We start from the raw sequence: 15,829 nt of genomic DNA on the forward strand, positions 1-15,829 counted from the left end.
TCAGTTATTTTAATAGTAGTATTAAAATTATTTTATGGCTGCATTTTAATAGTGAGAAATACAGTCTATGAATGATTGGAAATACTGTGATATTAAATATATTCCCAGATATACCATATGTGAAATAGCAGTAGTGCAGGCTCTCTGCAGTGGTCTGTTCTCAGATAGTTAAGCAATGAAGAGAAAGTACATAAGCAGACAATCTGCTGTTTTATGGTGATTATAAAGTAAAGGTTAATGGCACATAAATGAAGTCTGAAAAATAAGTTTAGGTTCAGCTCAATATATTTCACGTACTTTCCTTTAATCACTGCATATTCTATTTCCAAGTGCTTAAGGATAGAAACAGCAGTAGAGTTTAGTATCTTTTAAGCTTTAGACTTGTTTCTCTAAGTCTAGTTAGACCTAAAGTCATAAGTAGGCACACCATTGTCCTGACTAGCACATGATTTTATGTAGAAGAGAACTCAAACAAGAAGAAAAGCAAGCAACGCCAAAGCAATACACTAAAGAAAATCTCCATGCACTGCCAGCACCCACTTTCCATCAGTGGGGCATGTGCCCTCTTCCCTTTCCACTTGGCTCGGGATAGAGGTGCCAGGCACAGCCTGGGCCTCGTCCATAAGTTATGCAGGTCTTGGGCACAACCACCCCTGTTCCTGCTGAGCAACTTCCAGCCAACTTTTCCAGAGCCTAAACAGAGTGTAAACCAAATGACGGAATTCCATGTCTGAAATGCAAAACTGTGCATCACATGCAGTTTCCATAACATGCAGTTATATTTTTTCCAGACCTTAAGTTAAACAAACAAAATGTCAAAGCCCTCACCTGGTATTTAGGATCATTCTTCCTTTCCCCTTTTTTTAAAAAATACCCAAAAATCTGAGGATGGCATATTATGGATCCTAAAGTTTAAAAATACCCCTTTCAGCTATTAAGGCTTCCGAATAGTTTGTAAACATCTGGATGAGAGACTTAACTTTGTCTTTTTAAGGGAAAGCTGAAGGCATAGCCTCTCCATTATCCATAGAGGAATGCAGTCTGAGACTTACTTCTAAGAAACTGCTGGCAGGATTTCAAAGGAGCTCCCTTTTACAAGTTTTCTTAATTTTACTTTTTTTTTTTTTTCTTAAGGAACTGCAATTATCACTTGTGCTGTATTCTTGCAAAAGACATACATTTTTATAGTCACACTTTTTGTTGAGCAGCGTGCCACAAAACGTGCAACATGTTTCTAAGTGTACACAGAATGTCAGGCAACAACATTTAAATTTTGTATCTAGTTTGGTTCCAGGCATTACTCGAAACAAGGTATCACATATATTGTATTTATTTTAGCATAATTCTGTGTAAGATAAGAACATACTTCCACATAGCCCTGAGTGTTCCAGCAAATAAACTGTGCCACGTCCATTCTCCTTCCCTAAATACCCATCTGAAAAGAACAGGTACATTTCTGGTTACCCAGAGCTGATAATAGCATTCCCTGTGACACAGCCACTGTATTTTGTTAACCATCAATTTACCAGTTCATTTGTCTTTGTAACATTCTCTTCATTTATTCACAAAGAGCAAAAGGTGTGGTTGTCATAAGCAAGGGCCCTACCTGAAAAGGTATCCGAGCATCTTTCTGACCCGCTTTGGAGACTGCCAGCCTGCCAGTGAGACTGTAGGCCAAACAGAAACCCAAGCCCACCGTTGGGTTTGGTGACTCTCCAAAGACAGTTATTTCACAGATCAGACCTTTTTGTCATCACAGTGCCTAGAAAGGGGAGCTTGTCATTAAAAAAACCAAACAAAAACCAACCAAACAAAACCCCCCACACCACTTTCTATTTTGGGCTTCTAAAAGTCATTCCTCCTCTAAAGGAGTGGCCAACACATCTCAAGCAGTACCTACACCCTGACAGTAGAAGATCTGTACTTACCTGAGGCCCAGGCTGGTGAACCAGAATAGTAACTCCAGAAAGAAAGGCATGTAAAGCACAGAGCAGTGGACATGCACTCTGGCTGCAATGAAAGAGAGATTAAAGACCTCTCCGGGAATTGTAATTCCACTTGTCACAACTGTAGCACACTGAGTCACACCTACAAGACAAAGACCAGGTGTGTGAACTGCTCGAGGGCCTCTCCCCTACTCGGCAGCTTCCTTACACTAGCAGGGATGCCCGAAGCAGCAAAAGGGACTGTTCTCCGAGGTACTGCTGGAGGTCACGGGTTTTTTGGTCTTCTTTTTCCATCTTCCGATCTTCGGTCTCTGCTCTGGAACACTCTCACTTTGGCAGCCTGGTGCTGTTTTTGTTGCTTGTCCTGCTCCCGTGGTTCTTGTTCCAACATTTCCTGCTGTGACTGCAGAAACTCCTCAGAAACTCCTACATAAAGATATTTACAATTGTACAGTCAGCTTTCACGCCAAATTTCATCCTCAGTTTTCATCTGTGTCCAGCTCTGAGCCCCCCAACATAAGAAGGACAGGGACCTCCTGGAGCAAAATCCAGAGGAGGGTGACAAAGATGCCCAGAGAGCAGGAGCACCTCTGCTATGGAGACAGGCTGAGAGAATTGGGGTTTTTCAGCCTGGAGAAGAGAAGGCCCTGGGGAGATCTTAGAGCACCTTCCAGTGCTTGAAGGGACTACAAGAGAGCTGGAGAGGGACTTTTTACAAGGGCTTGTAGTAATAGGACAAGGGGGAGTGGCTTTAAACTGAGAGTAAGTTTAGATTAGATATGAGGAAGAAATTCTTTACTGTGAGGGTGGTGAGGCACTGGAACAGGTTGCCCAGAAAAGTTGTGGATGCCCCATCCCTGAAAGTGTTCAAGGCCAGGTTGGAGAGGGTTCTGAGCAGCCTGGTCTAGTGGAAGATGTCCCTGCCCATGGTAAGGGGGTTGGACCTAGATGACTTTTAAGGTCCCTAATCATACTATGGCTCTGTGATTCTATGGTAGAAGTCAGAAATGGGTATAATATATAGATATTCATTCCTTGCATGCAGAAAGACTCCTTTTATGGCAGAGATGGAGAATGTTACTTCCCATCTTTCATCTTTATACACATGTCAAAAAAATGTTACCCTTTTTTAAATCCCTAAATATAGTTTTATTGGATATAAAACAGGAGAAAGACAAATACTCCAGATAGTGCCGCTGCTGGAAACACAGCAAAAGGAAAAATAATTCCTGGAATTGCCCTTACCAGCTTTTCTTTCAAAGCTCCTTTCATTGCATTCTGCCTGCAACTCCTCTCTCTGTGAACGCTGTGTCTTTAAGAACTGAAGCCTCTGACTTGCCTTCCTCTTCCCCTCCTCTTGAAAGGAGGATTCCTTCCTGCTCCTCTCAGCCCCAGCAGCCTGGAGCAGTGCCATGTGCTGCAAAGCTCTCTCTTTGTGCTCCAGCTGTTTCTCCAGCCCTTGCAATGTTCTCTGACGCAACTGTTGCCTGTTTCCAAAACAAAATTTCTCGAATTTCTCATAAAGAAAGAGCAATAAAAAAGACAGTACATGAGACATAAAGCAGATATTCTGGCAATGTGTGCTTAGTTAATATTCCAGGACCCTTTGTTAGGTTATGAGGGTTAAACCTGTGTCCAAAACAGAGATAGCAAAACTCCCAAATGGGCTGGTACCTGATGTCAGCTAACTGCAGTCATCTGTCCATCTGACTACATAAACCTGGTGTGGCCAAATGTTGTTGGCCCTGAAGACCAGGAATCAAGGAAACAACTGTGCAGACAGGGCTGTAGGACTGATCCAGACAACCGGGTGGCTGTGTGCTGCTGGTGGAGCCACTGAGGCAACAGAGGAGAAGGCAAGAAGTGGGGCATGGGGGTAATGCAAGGTCCTGCTCAGCTTAAGTGGACTGTGGGCCAGAGAGCAAGGATTTGAGAGGCCAAAGGATCTTTTGTCTGAGAACAAGATCAAAGGGAATTTGCCCTTGGAGGTAACGCTAAAGGCTACGGGGTCCACGTGTACCCGCTCCACAAACCTCAAGAGTCAACTTTTATTCCCACTAGGGAACCACTGTGACCCCTCTGCAGAGTCTGTCATAAAGCACAGTGTGTGATGTTCAGAAACTGAAGGAGAGCACCAAGGAGCAGATGTTACCAACCTTCCAGCATCTACCACAAAAAGCAGTAAGTTCCCAGGCATCACCTCTGGTTGTCCTTGTGCAGCTGGTGCTGGATGCCATCTGCCTCATGCTGCTGCTCCCTTTTCAGCTGCCTCTGTTCCTCTTTCCTCCTTTTGTGCTCAGTCTTGGCTCTGTCGAAGCCCATCTCTTTCCATCTCTCCTGAGATGCACCATTAAGGATTGATTTCTAAGAGGAAAAAAGCCAAACCAAACCCTTAATCCCATCAGTGTATTTTTCTAATGCAAACTGTAAACACACAAAACCAGAACAGCTTAGTTCTTATGTCACTCGAGGTCTGGAAGCTACACTGGCCCATGAATACTGAAGTTGCTCCCCACCCATGAACACACTGAGGATGATGCTAAAACCTATAGAAAACATTAGGCTTAACCAACCAAGGGGCGCCTGAAAATCCAATGTTCTGGATGTTCTGGCGTTGAGCCAATGCTTAAAACTGCCCAGTCTTTGTGTCAGTTTTGTGTTTGGATGGAAAACCCAGGTTCTGACCACAAATCATATTACATATTCCTCATTAGATTTTATCAGAAAGAGAAATACCTGCCCCCCTCTGGCCAAACACAAAATATTCCCGGAGTTCTCTGCGGGTGTAGCAACTCTTCACCTGTTGTCTGAGATTTCTACTTATGCTCAAGCAGTCTTGATGTGTTCTTCACTAGTGGCTGCATTACAATGCTGGGCAATGCTGCTAATTTGTGTTTTTAAATGCACCGTGCTGTGCAAGGATATGAAGGAGCACCTACAAGGCTCCTTTTCATAGCCAGAGTGAACTGTTTCTTTCTTTTGTACTCCCTACAGTGCCCTGTATGAGGGAAGGAGCAAGGAAACACCACCAAAACTTCAGACATGCATTCAAGTTTACATTCCTAGAGCTGTTTAGGGCTGGAACAGAATTTCCACAGAATATTTTCCTCTCCTTCCTCCTATTCCCAGCTGCAGTTAGCATGTTCCTGCTGTTAGCTGCTCCTCTGCAAACACAATGCCACCTCTCCAGTTATTTCCTGTGGACAACTCTAATATCACAAGCTACAAAACACTACAGGACCTTCAAATAAGGTCCTGCCAGTCTCACGTAGCATTTTGATGGGTTTCTCTTAACACATTGATCTGTATGGCTTCCCAGGGGCTGTAAACAGCTTTGTTCTCCAGTGTATTGCTATTCCTTGCAAAAAAATGTACCTTGTGGGTGTTTGTGTTTAATGACATACAGAGGGAGAGATCAAAGAGAGAATCAAAGGTGTTTTATAGGTGGGAGGTGAAAAAATGGTGTTTTCCAACAGGTACAGTACTGGCCTAAGGTTTAGGAGACAAAGTTGCACCTCAGCCCTGACATGCACTCTCTGCTGTGGGATTCAGCTGACTATCCAGACTTTCTCTTTTTTGGTTTCAGTATGTGTAAAAGAGGAATAAGATTTTTGCTGTCTAGTAGAGCTGGCAGAGAGTTTTATTTAGAAAAGATTAGATCTAAAATAAAAAAAAACTCTATCAAAAGTGCTGAGTAAAAATACCAGAAGTGCCCTGCCCTGTACAACATGGATTCCCAAGTGGAATCCTTAAGATTCTATTTATGCATAACCATTATTCTACATAGGCATAATTTTTGTTGCAGCAAAAACCTCTGCAGGAGATCAAAGGAAAGAACATTCTCACACGACATAAACAAATCTCCTGATTCTGGGAGAGCTAAATCTGGCTTGGACCAAATACTTACTGTAATGCTTTTGTGTTTTAGAAGGTTTAGAAGTTTTGTGGATCTCCTAGCCAGCACATTGGTGGTACTGTGTGGTCTCTGTACACGCAGAGCTGATCCGATGGTCAGGCTGTCTTTCTCTAGCGATTGATTCACTTGGTCAAAGAAGCTTTGGCGCCTGAAAGGAACCAAAGCACTGGTTCCCAGGGAAGGGCTCCTTGGGGAATGCTGGACTGGAGCTTCTGCCACTCTGGACTCAAAAAGACCTTGCAAATAAATTAGGGCAAGGACATATGAGAATATAGGAAGCTTATAAAAAGAAAGCAAGTTGAAAGAACAAAAGGTCTTCTCGTATAAAATATATTCAAGTAAGAAAGACTTTTATAACATTTTCCTCTGAGGGAAAATTTCTAGACTTCACAAAACAGGTCCCAGCTTCTTTCCAGAAACAAGCTTGCTATTGCAGTCAGGGAAGAGTTTTGCCTGGTAACACAGGACTTTTGACTGCACTTACAGCTACTCAAGCTAAGAGATTGTTTATGTGGTATTTCACAGACATGGGCTGCTCTGCTCTGAGTGAAAATGATAAATCTCTTGATGGGGCAAAGCCTGAGCTGTACATCCTGCTGAGAGACAGGAGACATTAGCTTGGGCACAATGCTGTGCTAACACAGCTTTTGGGTAGCTGAGAACATGAGCAGAGTTTGCTCACACCCTTCTGCTAAAGACAGTACGGACCTGAGTGGCAGCTGCTGCATGGAACGATGCTGGAACACCAGCTGGGAGGAAACGTGCACCCCTGTGTGACTGTTCATTCTCCCTCTACCAGCAGTGTCACAAAGCAACAACAGAGAAAGCTTTAGGCTTTCAGAATCCTCACTTAAATGCCTGCCATTGTCACAAAACTAAAAATGAGAACAGCAACACTTGGATTAAAATTGTGATCCAGCCCCTTTTGGATGTTAAGGGAACAAAAGGTTACTCAATGACAAGCAACAGTTTTCAGTACAGATAAGAGAAGTGTTCTGCAGAACAGTCCTGGTGAAATTTTTTTGCTATAGACAGTAATAGTTAATGCTACAGATTAATTTGTAAAGTAAAGACATTTTATAATAAATAGTATTTATACTGGGTGTTATGATAAAGTTTAAGAAAACCCAAAAGCTGCTAGTGCAGTAGCTGTAAAAGCCAAAAAAACCTGATTTCCATCTGAAAATTCTTTCACCTTGAGACGATGAACAACTTCTCAAGCTAAAGCACTATTAATACCTACATATAAATATACTACATAATGATGGCCATAGTCACAGCATGGTATTATGGCATTTCCTTTTGAAGCATCAAGATTTATGGCAACAGATCTTAGACACCATGACCTGCTGCAGTGATATTGTGTGGCAAGTGTTACATTTGGGTAAAAGAGCTACAGTTCCACTACCATGCTCGTGTTTAAAATGAGCTTCAGTTTCAGCATCCTGCTGCCTGCTCTCTGGTTCCTCCTTGTGATCTGTCTCCATTAACCAGCTGTCTGTGTTAACGGCGGTATCAACCATAGCACGAGCCATCTCCCTCTGAGCACCCTAGAAATAACAAGAAATGCATTCATAATCCAGACCTGATAAGGAAAAGAATAGATTAGTTTCATGAACTTGCAGCAGAAGATTCTAAGTTGTAACTGAAGTTTAAGAAAATCAAAAAAGACAAACCCCGGGGGAGTTCTTTACTAAAGAAACAACTCTTAGGTAGAGTAATTTCCGATCACTTTGTGGGTTTGTCTACACCTCCAAATGACCTAAAACTGGCAGTACTTCTGCTTGGAAGGGTCTAAACTGGTAAAAAAAGAGATCAGGCCAGAGGACCTCTGGTTGAAAGACAGTCCTGTTTCTGGCACCTGCCAGAAATCAGGATTCTAACCCTTGCAGAGATAAGCTCGGCAATAGCTGGTGCACATGAACCTCCTCCTTACTGATCCTCGCCCTGTTCACAAGCACCAAGTCAACTGCTGAGGATAACTTAAGCCTCTTATGGTCTTTGATTGAGAGAGGGGACACATCTAACAGGGTGGAGAAGTACCTTAATAGAATTATGTAAGAGACTGTCTTGGTGTGGAGCAACCCTCACTTTAATCCTTATCCAGTGCCAAGTCTTCTGTCTGACACTTTTTTCTGCCTTTACCTCCTTCATACAGAAGCAGGATGTAGAGAAACTGGGCTATGCAACACTTATATTCTGCATCCATGGAAGAGATTCTAGAAGCCTGCTCCAGCCAGGGACAATGACAGCTTATAACTCTTTCCCTGGTCAAAGGATCAGGAAGACAGTGCAAAGTCTCTCCATTCTTTAGCAGGCATATATAGGGGCCAGGCCTAAAACCTCTAGTAAGTTTTTGGTACCAAGGGCAGTAAACTTCAGGTAACAAAGCAAATTTATAAAAATAGCAGACCACATAGTGACAGAAAAGCCAGAGTGAAACATTTTTTACCTTCTTAGGTTCTATAAACTCATTGTCCTCTTCCAAACAAGACCAAACGTCTTTTGGAACATTTTCTGTCTCTAATCTCGTCTCTTCCTTTTTCTCTTCCTCTCTGGAAACACTTTCTGAAGATGTAATTCTCAGTTCAGACAGTTCCTCTTCTATTTTCTTGCTGAGTACTTCTTCAGCCAAGCCTGTTCCTGGGATGAAGGCATTTTCCTGCTGCACTTTGCACCCTACAGGCCGCGTGGGTTCCCAGGCTGCCAGGCAGCACCGGGGGAGCGAGGTACACTCCCAGCTGCACTTAGCACATAGATGAGCTGAGTACAGACCCCCTGGCCAGCAGTCCAGGTCTGAGTGACCCAGTCTGTAGTGGCCTGAGGCTCTATAACCCGGTGTCACAATGTATGGGTAGTGTAAGCTTGAATCTACCACCATCTGCCTGGCTGCTAAAGGCATCTGCAGTTCTAGGATGATCCGTTCGCTTAAGGGCAGAGGAATCTGCAGAGCTTGGTCAGAAGACACCTCCTTGGTCTGCCCATTCCAGAAATTCACAAGCACTCCACTTCTGTTGTGTGCTGTGCTTATCAAAAACAAAAACAAAAAGGCAAATAATGTATTAGCAGCAGAAAGCTGCAGTTAAAAGTAACGACTCATGTTTCAGATAATTTTGTAACAACTTCTATGATCTTTTTTCTTTATAGGTTTAAAATCTGACCTTCTTTTGAACTTCCTATGAGGAGACAGGAGACAACAAAATTCTCACTTGTCACAGTGAGGCAGGGTTTTACCCTAAAATAGCAGGAAACTAGGCTAACAGATAATCAGGTGAATACTCATGAGGGCCAGGAACATTTTTTGCTTTGTGTTGCCCAACCCCCAATATTTTAAGAAGTTTTCAGTTACAGAACAAAGCAAACACACATTCTAGGAGCTGCATTAATTCGGACACTGAAAAAGAACAGGCTGCTTAGTGTCAACAACACGAATACAGCGAAGAGAACCCAAGCAGCAGGTGGGGAACTCTCCGGGATGGAGACTGTTCCCTTCCCCGTACAGTGACCAGCCCCCGTGGTGAGTCCAGCGCTACGAAGAAAACCAAAACACCCCGCACCTAAATGTGCCTCCTTGCTCTCCACAACCTTCAGCACAGTGCCGGGGCCAAAACGTTCAGCTCTAGCCTCCCACGGTGCCAAGACCCTGTCTCCCGGAGCCAGACGCCGTCTCCTGGCATCCTCGTAGTGGAGAATGTCGTAGAGAGGCGTTTCCTGCAGGCGGAGCTGTACCTTGCCTTTCCGAGCACGACTTTTGTCAAACTCAATTACAAAGCGTTCCCTGGAGCCCTACAAGAGTAAAACATGCGGTTTGCAAGGCAGACATCTGGGTCCAATTAACGGCCAAACATTAAGTGCTAAGAGGGAAGTGGCAGTAATCCCGGGAAGCAGGACGTGATCTGGAAATGCAGCTTTCCTCTTCTACCAGATTTTTCACTGCACTGCGTCCATATTGGATTTAAAAGTAAATAAAACGCTGGGGTTTAAGGGGCTGACAGCCTTTCTCTTCCTTTGGATTTAGATTTTAGTAAGAACACAATTAGCGTGCTAAGGCAGAACTTTACCAGGAAAACCTCCCATAAGAAAATGAGTAGCCAAAAGAAATTGCTGTGCATGATGCAGTTGTCTACATAGCAATCAGAAGGGTAACAAACCAGTAAAATATCACAACTGTCAAAAATTGAAATGTTTTAATTTAAGCCTTCAGCAGTGGGTGTGGGGAAGATCTACTACTGAAATCTCAGCCTTGTTTGCAGATCTGTGAGTGCACTTACACAAATAATACTTTCAGCTCCTACTCCAGTCATGCCACTCGTGCCTGTAACTGTCCCCATCTGTTCCACCCCACGCTGGAGCTTACAGACATCCTCACCTGCACTAGCATCAAAGTTCAGTTAAATAACCTGCAAACAGCAAAATGAACTGGGTTTTAAAAGAAAGCCTGCAGGGCAATTTTCTGTCTGGCATCCAAAATCACCCCGCAATTTCCAAAAGATAGATGGGAGAGAATGAGGAAAGCTCTCAGTTTGGTAAAGAGGAATTGAAACCTGGAGACAGACATTTTGGATTACTAGTTGCTATTTAGCTAACTGACTTTACTGCTAGACTGGGCAAAAGTAGACAATAGGGATAAGGGACCTGTTCTGTTTGTTTCTGAATAAAACCTTATTATAACTACAAAAATGGATTGATCTCCAGGCTCCTTTTTCTTGCAGGGTTCCTCACAGTAAACAGCCAGTCAGCATCAGGTGATCAGGTAACAGATTAAAATAGGATGTGGGGAGACAACAGTGGTTGTGAAGTGCACTGTATCACAGGAGAGCCACCCCACAACAAGGGCACGTGACTGGTGAGGAATGAGGACAATAGGGAAAAAACCCACAGATGTCCTTGCAGCACAGTTCCCAATAAATAGTTACCTTCACCTCTTGGGCAATGTGGCCCAGGTAGTAATAGCCATCAGTTTCTCTCCTTGCCAACACACGGGCCCCCCTCACTAAACTGGACACCTCTGGGGATGAACCAATGAAATTACTCTTTGCTGAGGATATCAAGGGTGCACAAAGAGGACCTGGGTTCCATGCGCAAACAGGAAGGCTGTGGAAAACAAAAATACAAGAAGTAATAAAGACCTTGGCAACAGAACTTCTGTAACTTACTGCAATAAAAACAAACTAAATCAATATGGAGCACACCCCTCACCCTGCAATAACTGTCTTTGATTCCCAGCTTTTCTCTTCTCTGCTTTTCCAGTAGCTCATCTACAGATTTTGAACTTACTATGTCATTGGACATCTTGGCAGCAGAGAGCCATGGGAATCTTTATTAGTGTGACAACACTGGACATGTGAGATGGACCTGGAGCTTACCTGGAAGGGGGAAGGATGAGATGGAAGCAGAAAATGAGCATGATTTTTGAACACTTACATCCTTAAACTGGAATATTGTTCATAAAGTTTACTTTCAGTACATTACTTCTCTCTATAATTCTTCCACCATATCTTGTAGTACTATGCTGCTTATCTGTAAGTTCACCACAAACGGTTTTGATTTTGAGAAATCAATTTTGGAAAGAAGAAATATTAAAAAATAAAACATAAGAATTATATGATAAACACCCCCCCCCCTTGTGTTGCACCTGGTTTCTAATCATCTGCTAGGTATGTAGCAGGGGTATCACTGTTTCTTCAGTCAGTATGAGATATGCTGTTCAAAGGACAACGTGTCATTTCAAGGACACTATTGTCGGTGTCCATTTTGGCCCATTTCAGATCCTATAACAGTTTTATTCTACTGTGAAGGAGGCACTAGGTATGCAATTCTTGAATCAGAATAGTTTTACTTTCTTACAATTCTTAAATTGGAATAGTTTTACTTTCTTACTAATCCTTACACCTTTTAGTTAACTGATTTTAGTAAAGAGCTTTGAACCTGGAAAAGACACCCATTTCTCAGGACAAGGCACAGCTCGGAGACAGGCAGCAGAAGAGAGGGAGGGTGGGGGTCCTGGAGCTGCCTCTCCCATCCCCAGGAGCAGGTACTCCTCAGCAATGCAGGCACATCAATCTTGCTGGCTCCCTCCCAGGCCCTCTGCCCCTGGCTCTCCAACAGCAGCGTGAGCAGCAGTGGCCACGTGTGCATTGCAGCTGTCCAAGCTCCCCAAGCCAGCAAGAGCTGAAAGGTCAGTGAAAGGACCTGAAGTCAAAGAAGAATGAAGGAGGTGGGGGTTGAGTCTAGGGAGACAAAGATGCCTCTGTAAGTCAAAGGCAGCAGTGGAGACATCTGGCCCGAGCAAGATGAAAAACACGAAATGTTTGAGAATGGTGACACAGGGAACAACATGCCAGGGACAATGAGAAGGCAGAAAGACAAAATACGAGGCAGTTGGAAGGTAGAGTTGACAATAAAACTGTGAACCTTATATCAAAGCGTTCAGCTTTTATGGAAAAACATAAACTTGGTATGGAGCATGTTGCAGAATGTTTTTGCATTGATCACATGTTAAGTAAAAACAAAGATTGAAGAGTTTGCTCTGTTAACTGTTGCTGAAAACGCATTAGGGCTGTTCTGAGGCTCAGATGAGCAAGGAAATTAAAATCGCTTAACTACAAAGATGTCCACTGCTCTTTCAGCTGAGGATGTCAGCTGTTTGGGATGTTAACAAAACGAGATTATGTTACTTATTTAAAATACAGTGTTTAATATCCTTCACTCAAGGTGAAGGATAAAACAACACCAAAATCTGTGAATCGGGGTCCACTGGCTGTAGGCAAGGCTGTACAGTCACGAGCAAGGAAAATGGAAAACCTGAGTGAGGCGTTTGTTCTCTCCTTGGGACCTTCACCCCGCACCTGTCAGAAACACATCCTTTCAAGTGCTGGTCTGTAAAGTTCAATGAAATCACTTCACAGGCAAATCTTTCCCTGTAAAAGTAAATGGAGCCAGAGCAAGGTATACCCAAATTTGACTCCAAGTGTTGGCGACGATGCCTTTTGCTCAGGGGCTACACAAAGCACTGTCTTTCCTCCCAAGCAGTGATTCAAGGTACAGGTAATATACAACTGGAAGGCTAGATATGCCAACTTGGGATGTCAGGTGCAGCCTGGCACAGAGATGCCAAACCTATTTAAAATCTTTATCCACAGACTCCTCTGTTCACAAGCTGCTAGGTAAAACAAAGTTACTCTTTCAGAGGGTCACAGAAACTCTTCCCCGGTTCACCTTTGTTAAACGTCATCCAATAAAGATTCAGAAGGAACTAACAAGTATGGACCAATCTTACATTAGCAGCATACCTTGTCAGGAGGAGTAGGGGGGAGTCTGATTCCTTGAAAGGACCCCTCTGATAGTCTGGCTACTTTCTCCATTATTTTTTGCTTCTTTTGGGATCACCTGGATGTCCCAGGAGGCATACCACACGTACTACTGAATGAAACTGGTTCTCCACAAGAAGTTGGCAGAATTCCTCCAACCAGATACACCCAACGGACCTCCAATAGATACACCCACTGGCAGACTGGTTCTTCCAATGCCACGTTCCCAAGGCACAGGGATCGAACCCAGGCTGCAGCTCCAGGGACGCTGCCGAGTGAGCACTGACCACTGCAACACCTATGGGAAGGGGAAAAAGGAAACAACAAAAGCCCCTCACACGGGCGGACTTTCGCTGAGGCGGGACAGGTGGGAATTCTTTATTAGGTGTATCTGTGCTGAGGAGCCCCGGAAATCGCCTCTGCGCTCCCACTGCCGGGCCACGGGGCGGGAAGAGGCTCTGCACCTGGTGCTCCTTCAGGGCTACCGCCCCTTCAGGAACGCTTAAGGCTACATCCCGACACCGAGAGTGAATCCCCGCATCCCGGCCCCGCCAGGGCGGGAGACACCGCGCGCGTGCCCCGTTGCTACGCAACCGCACTCCGCGGGCTGGACCACCCCGGGCGCCCAGGGATGGACACACGGCCGCCTGACTCCTTTTAGCCCCTTCCTTAGAGACCAGCAGCCGGCGCCGCCTTCTCCCCAAGCCCCAAAAGCGGCGATTTGGCCGGGGAAGTTTCCCCGCTCTTCGACCTCCGTGGGCGACGGCAACTTCTGGGACTCACTGGCAGCCCCCGGTTCGTGCCGCCGCGCCGCTCCCGAGTGCTGGGCAGTGCTGGGCAGTGCTGGGCAGTGCTGGGCAGGGCTGGGCAGGGCAGGTGTGCGGGGACAGCGGCGCTATATCCCTGTGCGCCTCGGAGCCTCCGAGCCCCGGGATGTCCCCGCCCCGCGGTGTCCCCGCCCCGGAAGGCGGCGGCGGCTCCAATGGGTGCGGCTGTTGCTGGGCCGTGCGGGTGACATTGGGCACGGACATGGTGGTGGCGGCGCTGGGCCGGGCGGCGGCGGCGCGGCTGCTGCGGGCCGGGGTGGCCGCGCCGGGGCGGCGGCGGTGAGCGGGGCGGGTTTGGGGGGGTGCCGGGGGAGCGGGGCGGGCTCGGGGGGTTGCCGGCGGGGCCCGTACTGAGGCGGGGCCCTGCGTGTGCTGCAGCGCGGGCGGCGGCGGGGTGCACATCGCGCCGCGGTACCGGCAGGTCCCGGAGCTGACGCGGGCGCAGGTGATCCGGAGCGAGTTCCTCAGCGGCCTCATGTGGTTCTGGATCCTCTGGCACTTCTGGCACAGCTCGGACATGGTGCTGGTGAGTCCGGCGTGGCGGCGGCGGGGGGGCGAGAGCCGGGGTCGGGCCCCGGCCGCGCTCTGACCGCGCCTCTCTCCCAGGGACACTTCCCGTATCCCGACGCTTCGGCCTGGACGGACGAGGAGCTCGGGATTCCTCCGGACGACGAGGAATAGGCGCGTCCAGCCGCGGGGGCCGGCAGCACACGGGTACGGCTCCCGCCGCCCCCCAGCACGGCCCCGGGCTGGGCTTTGCCTTCGGAGCTGCGGTGCAGCCCCGGGGCACCGTGCCCGGCTCTGCCTCCTGCTGGCACCGCCAGAGGTGCCCCGCTCTCAGCGAGTATTCGAGCATTGGTGTAGGAATACTGCTGGAAGCGTTTGCCCGAGGTGTAAACGTGCCCAGTTTCTGTGGTACAGGGCACAGGTGTTTGCACTGTTCATCGCTGCCTTGTCTCAGGTGCCCGAGTGCTCGAGACCTGCAAACAACTTGGTTTTTTACGAGTTGTACCTTAGCTGGTACCAGTTCAAAATTATTTTCTTTAAGCTGTTCTGTAGACCCAGCATTTCCTAACCTTGAGGGCATGCTCTCTGTGTTTATAGAGAGATCTGTCCAGATGTCCCCTTAAAGATTTGAGGCTTTTGCTTGTTTCCAGTTCTTTAATTACCCTGTCTTTTAAGCTGTTGCGTCACGTATTACAGCTCTAAAACCAACAGCTTCAACTACTGCCAAAGGCAGCATGGGCACTGTTGAGGGGGTCCTTCTACTCTTTGTGGTGGGAAAAGGATGGGTGAAAAGGTTCTCAGGATTCTCTTCTGTTACTTTCAGGTCCCTGGAACTAATGAGGCTCTTGGAACCAAAGTTTTGGCTCCTGGGTCCTTATTTCAATAAAACTGTAAACAAAGTCTCAGCTAAATTGTATTTTTTTTTTAGTAGAATTTCTGGAGAATGACCACTGCGGCTTCAGAGGTGGGGTACTTGAGTCCATGTGAGCTTCTGTAATGTCTGCTTGATAGAGAATGTGTTGACCCCAAGAAATAAGGGCTGTGAGTGCATAGTAGGTAACAGTCTTATCATTAAAGCTCTGTCAAATAACCAATAACAGAGTGAAGGGAAGTTGCCACAGAAGCAGGGGAATTTACCCAGAAGAGAACCCAGACCAGCTGGTGCCAGGCTTTCCCCAGGGTGATGGGGAATCACCATGGAGTACATAAAAGTCCAGAATAATCCTTGTGAAGCAAAACCCTTTGCAAAGGTAAAAATGCCTTAGGGCTCAGCACAGCAGTCAAGGAGGCAGTGGTCCACCTTAAGGAAGCTGAAGGGAGGTG

General features: G+C 46.2%; 2 protein-coding genes across 3 annotated transcripts; one reads left to right on the forward strand and one right to left on the reverse strand.

Moving 5' to 3' along the window:
- Window positions 1-145: 145 nt before the first annotated feature.
- LOC108492413 (trichohyalin-like) lies at window positions 146-13,893 on the reverse strand. 2 transcript variants are annotated; one of them, XM_017804722.1, is made up of 11 exons: window positions 13,155-13,893; window positions 11,791-12,054; window positions 11,140-11,228; window positions 10,779-10,956; window positions 9,420-9,648; window positions 8,315-8,883; window positions 7,271-7,412; window positions 5,854-6,098; window positions 4,147-4,310; window positions 3,192-3,433; window positions 146-2,372 (listed from the first exon to the last, which is right to left on the reverse strand). In XM_017804722.1, exons 1-11 carry the CDS (start codon window positions 13,224-13,226, stop codon window positions 2,212-2,214), a joined length of 2,355 nt encoding a protein of 784 aa, XP_017660211.1. In that variant the 5' UTR covers window positions 13,227-13,893; the 3' UTR covers window positions 146-2,211. The 2 variants fall into 2 exon arrangements, with proteins under 2 accessions (XP_017660211.1, XP_017660212.1); XM_017804723.1 differs by lacking the exon at window positions 11,791-12,054.
- A 188-nt stretch (window positions 13,894-14,081) lies between these two features.
- On the forward strand, window positions 14,082-15,417 carry NDUFB2 (NADH:ubiquinone oxidoreductase subunit B2). Its single transcript, XM_017804726.1, has 4 exons — window positions 14,082-14,278; window positions 14,378-14,525; window positions 14,606-14,713; window positions 15,330-15,417. Exons 1-3 carry the CDS (start codon window positions 14,106-14,108, stop codon window positions 14,678-14,680), a joined length of 396 nt encoding a protein of 131 aa, XP_017660215.1. The 5' UTR covers window positions 14,082-14,105; the 3' UTR covers window positions 14,681-14,713; window positions 15,330-15,417.
- Window positions 15,418-15,829: the final 412 nt, after the last annotated feature.

Source organism: Lepidothrix coronata, unplaced genomic scaffold, assembly GCF_001604755.1.
Source record: "Lepidothrix coronata isolate B3197 unplaced genomic scaffold, Lepidothrix_coronata-1.0 Scaffold10, whole genome shotgun sequence".
NCBI lineage: Eukaryota > Metazoa > Chordata > Aves > Passeriformes > Pipridae > Lepidothrix > Lepidothrix coronata.

Bases quoted from the DNA above. Each gene is read 5' to 3' on its own strand.
- NDUFB2 (XM_017804726.1), top strand. From the start codon at position 14,106: ATGTCCCCGCCCCGCGGTGTCCCCGCCCCGGAAGGCGGCGGCGGCTCC. The intron at 14,279-14,377 runs GTGAGCGGGGCG...CGTGTGCTGCAG, and splicing joins GCCGCGCCGGGGCGGCGGCG to CGCGGGCGGCGGCGGGGTGC. The intron at 14,526-14,605 runs GTGAGTCCGGCG...CCTCTCTCCCAG, and splicing joins ACAGCTCGGACATGGTGCTG to GGACACTTCCCGTATCCCGA.
- LOC108492413 (XM_017804722.1), bottom strand. From the start codon at position 13,226: ATGGAGAAAGTAGCCAGACTATCAGAGGGGTCCTTTCAAGGAATCAGA. The intron at 6,099-7,270 runs GTAGTGGAACTG...TTTATTTGCAAG, and splicing joins TCATTTTAAACACGAGCATG to GTCTTTTTGAGTCCAGAGTG. The intron at 2,373-3,191 runs GTAAGGGCAATT...ATCTTTATGTAG, and splicing joins GAGCTTTGAAAGAAAAGCTG to GAGTTTCTGAGGAGTTTCTG.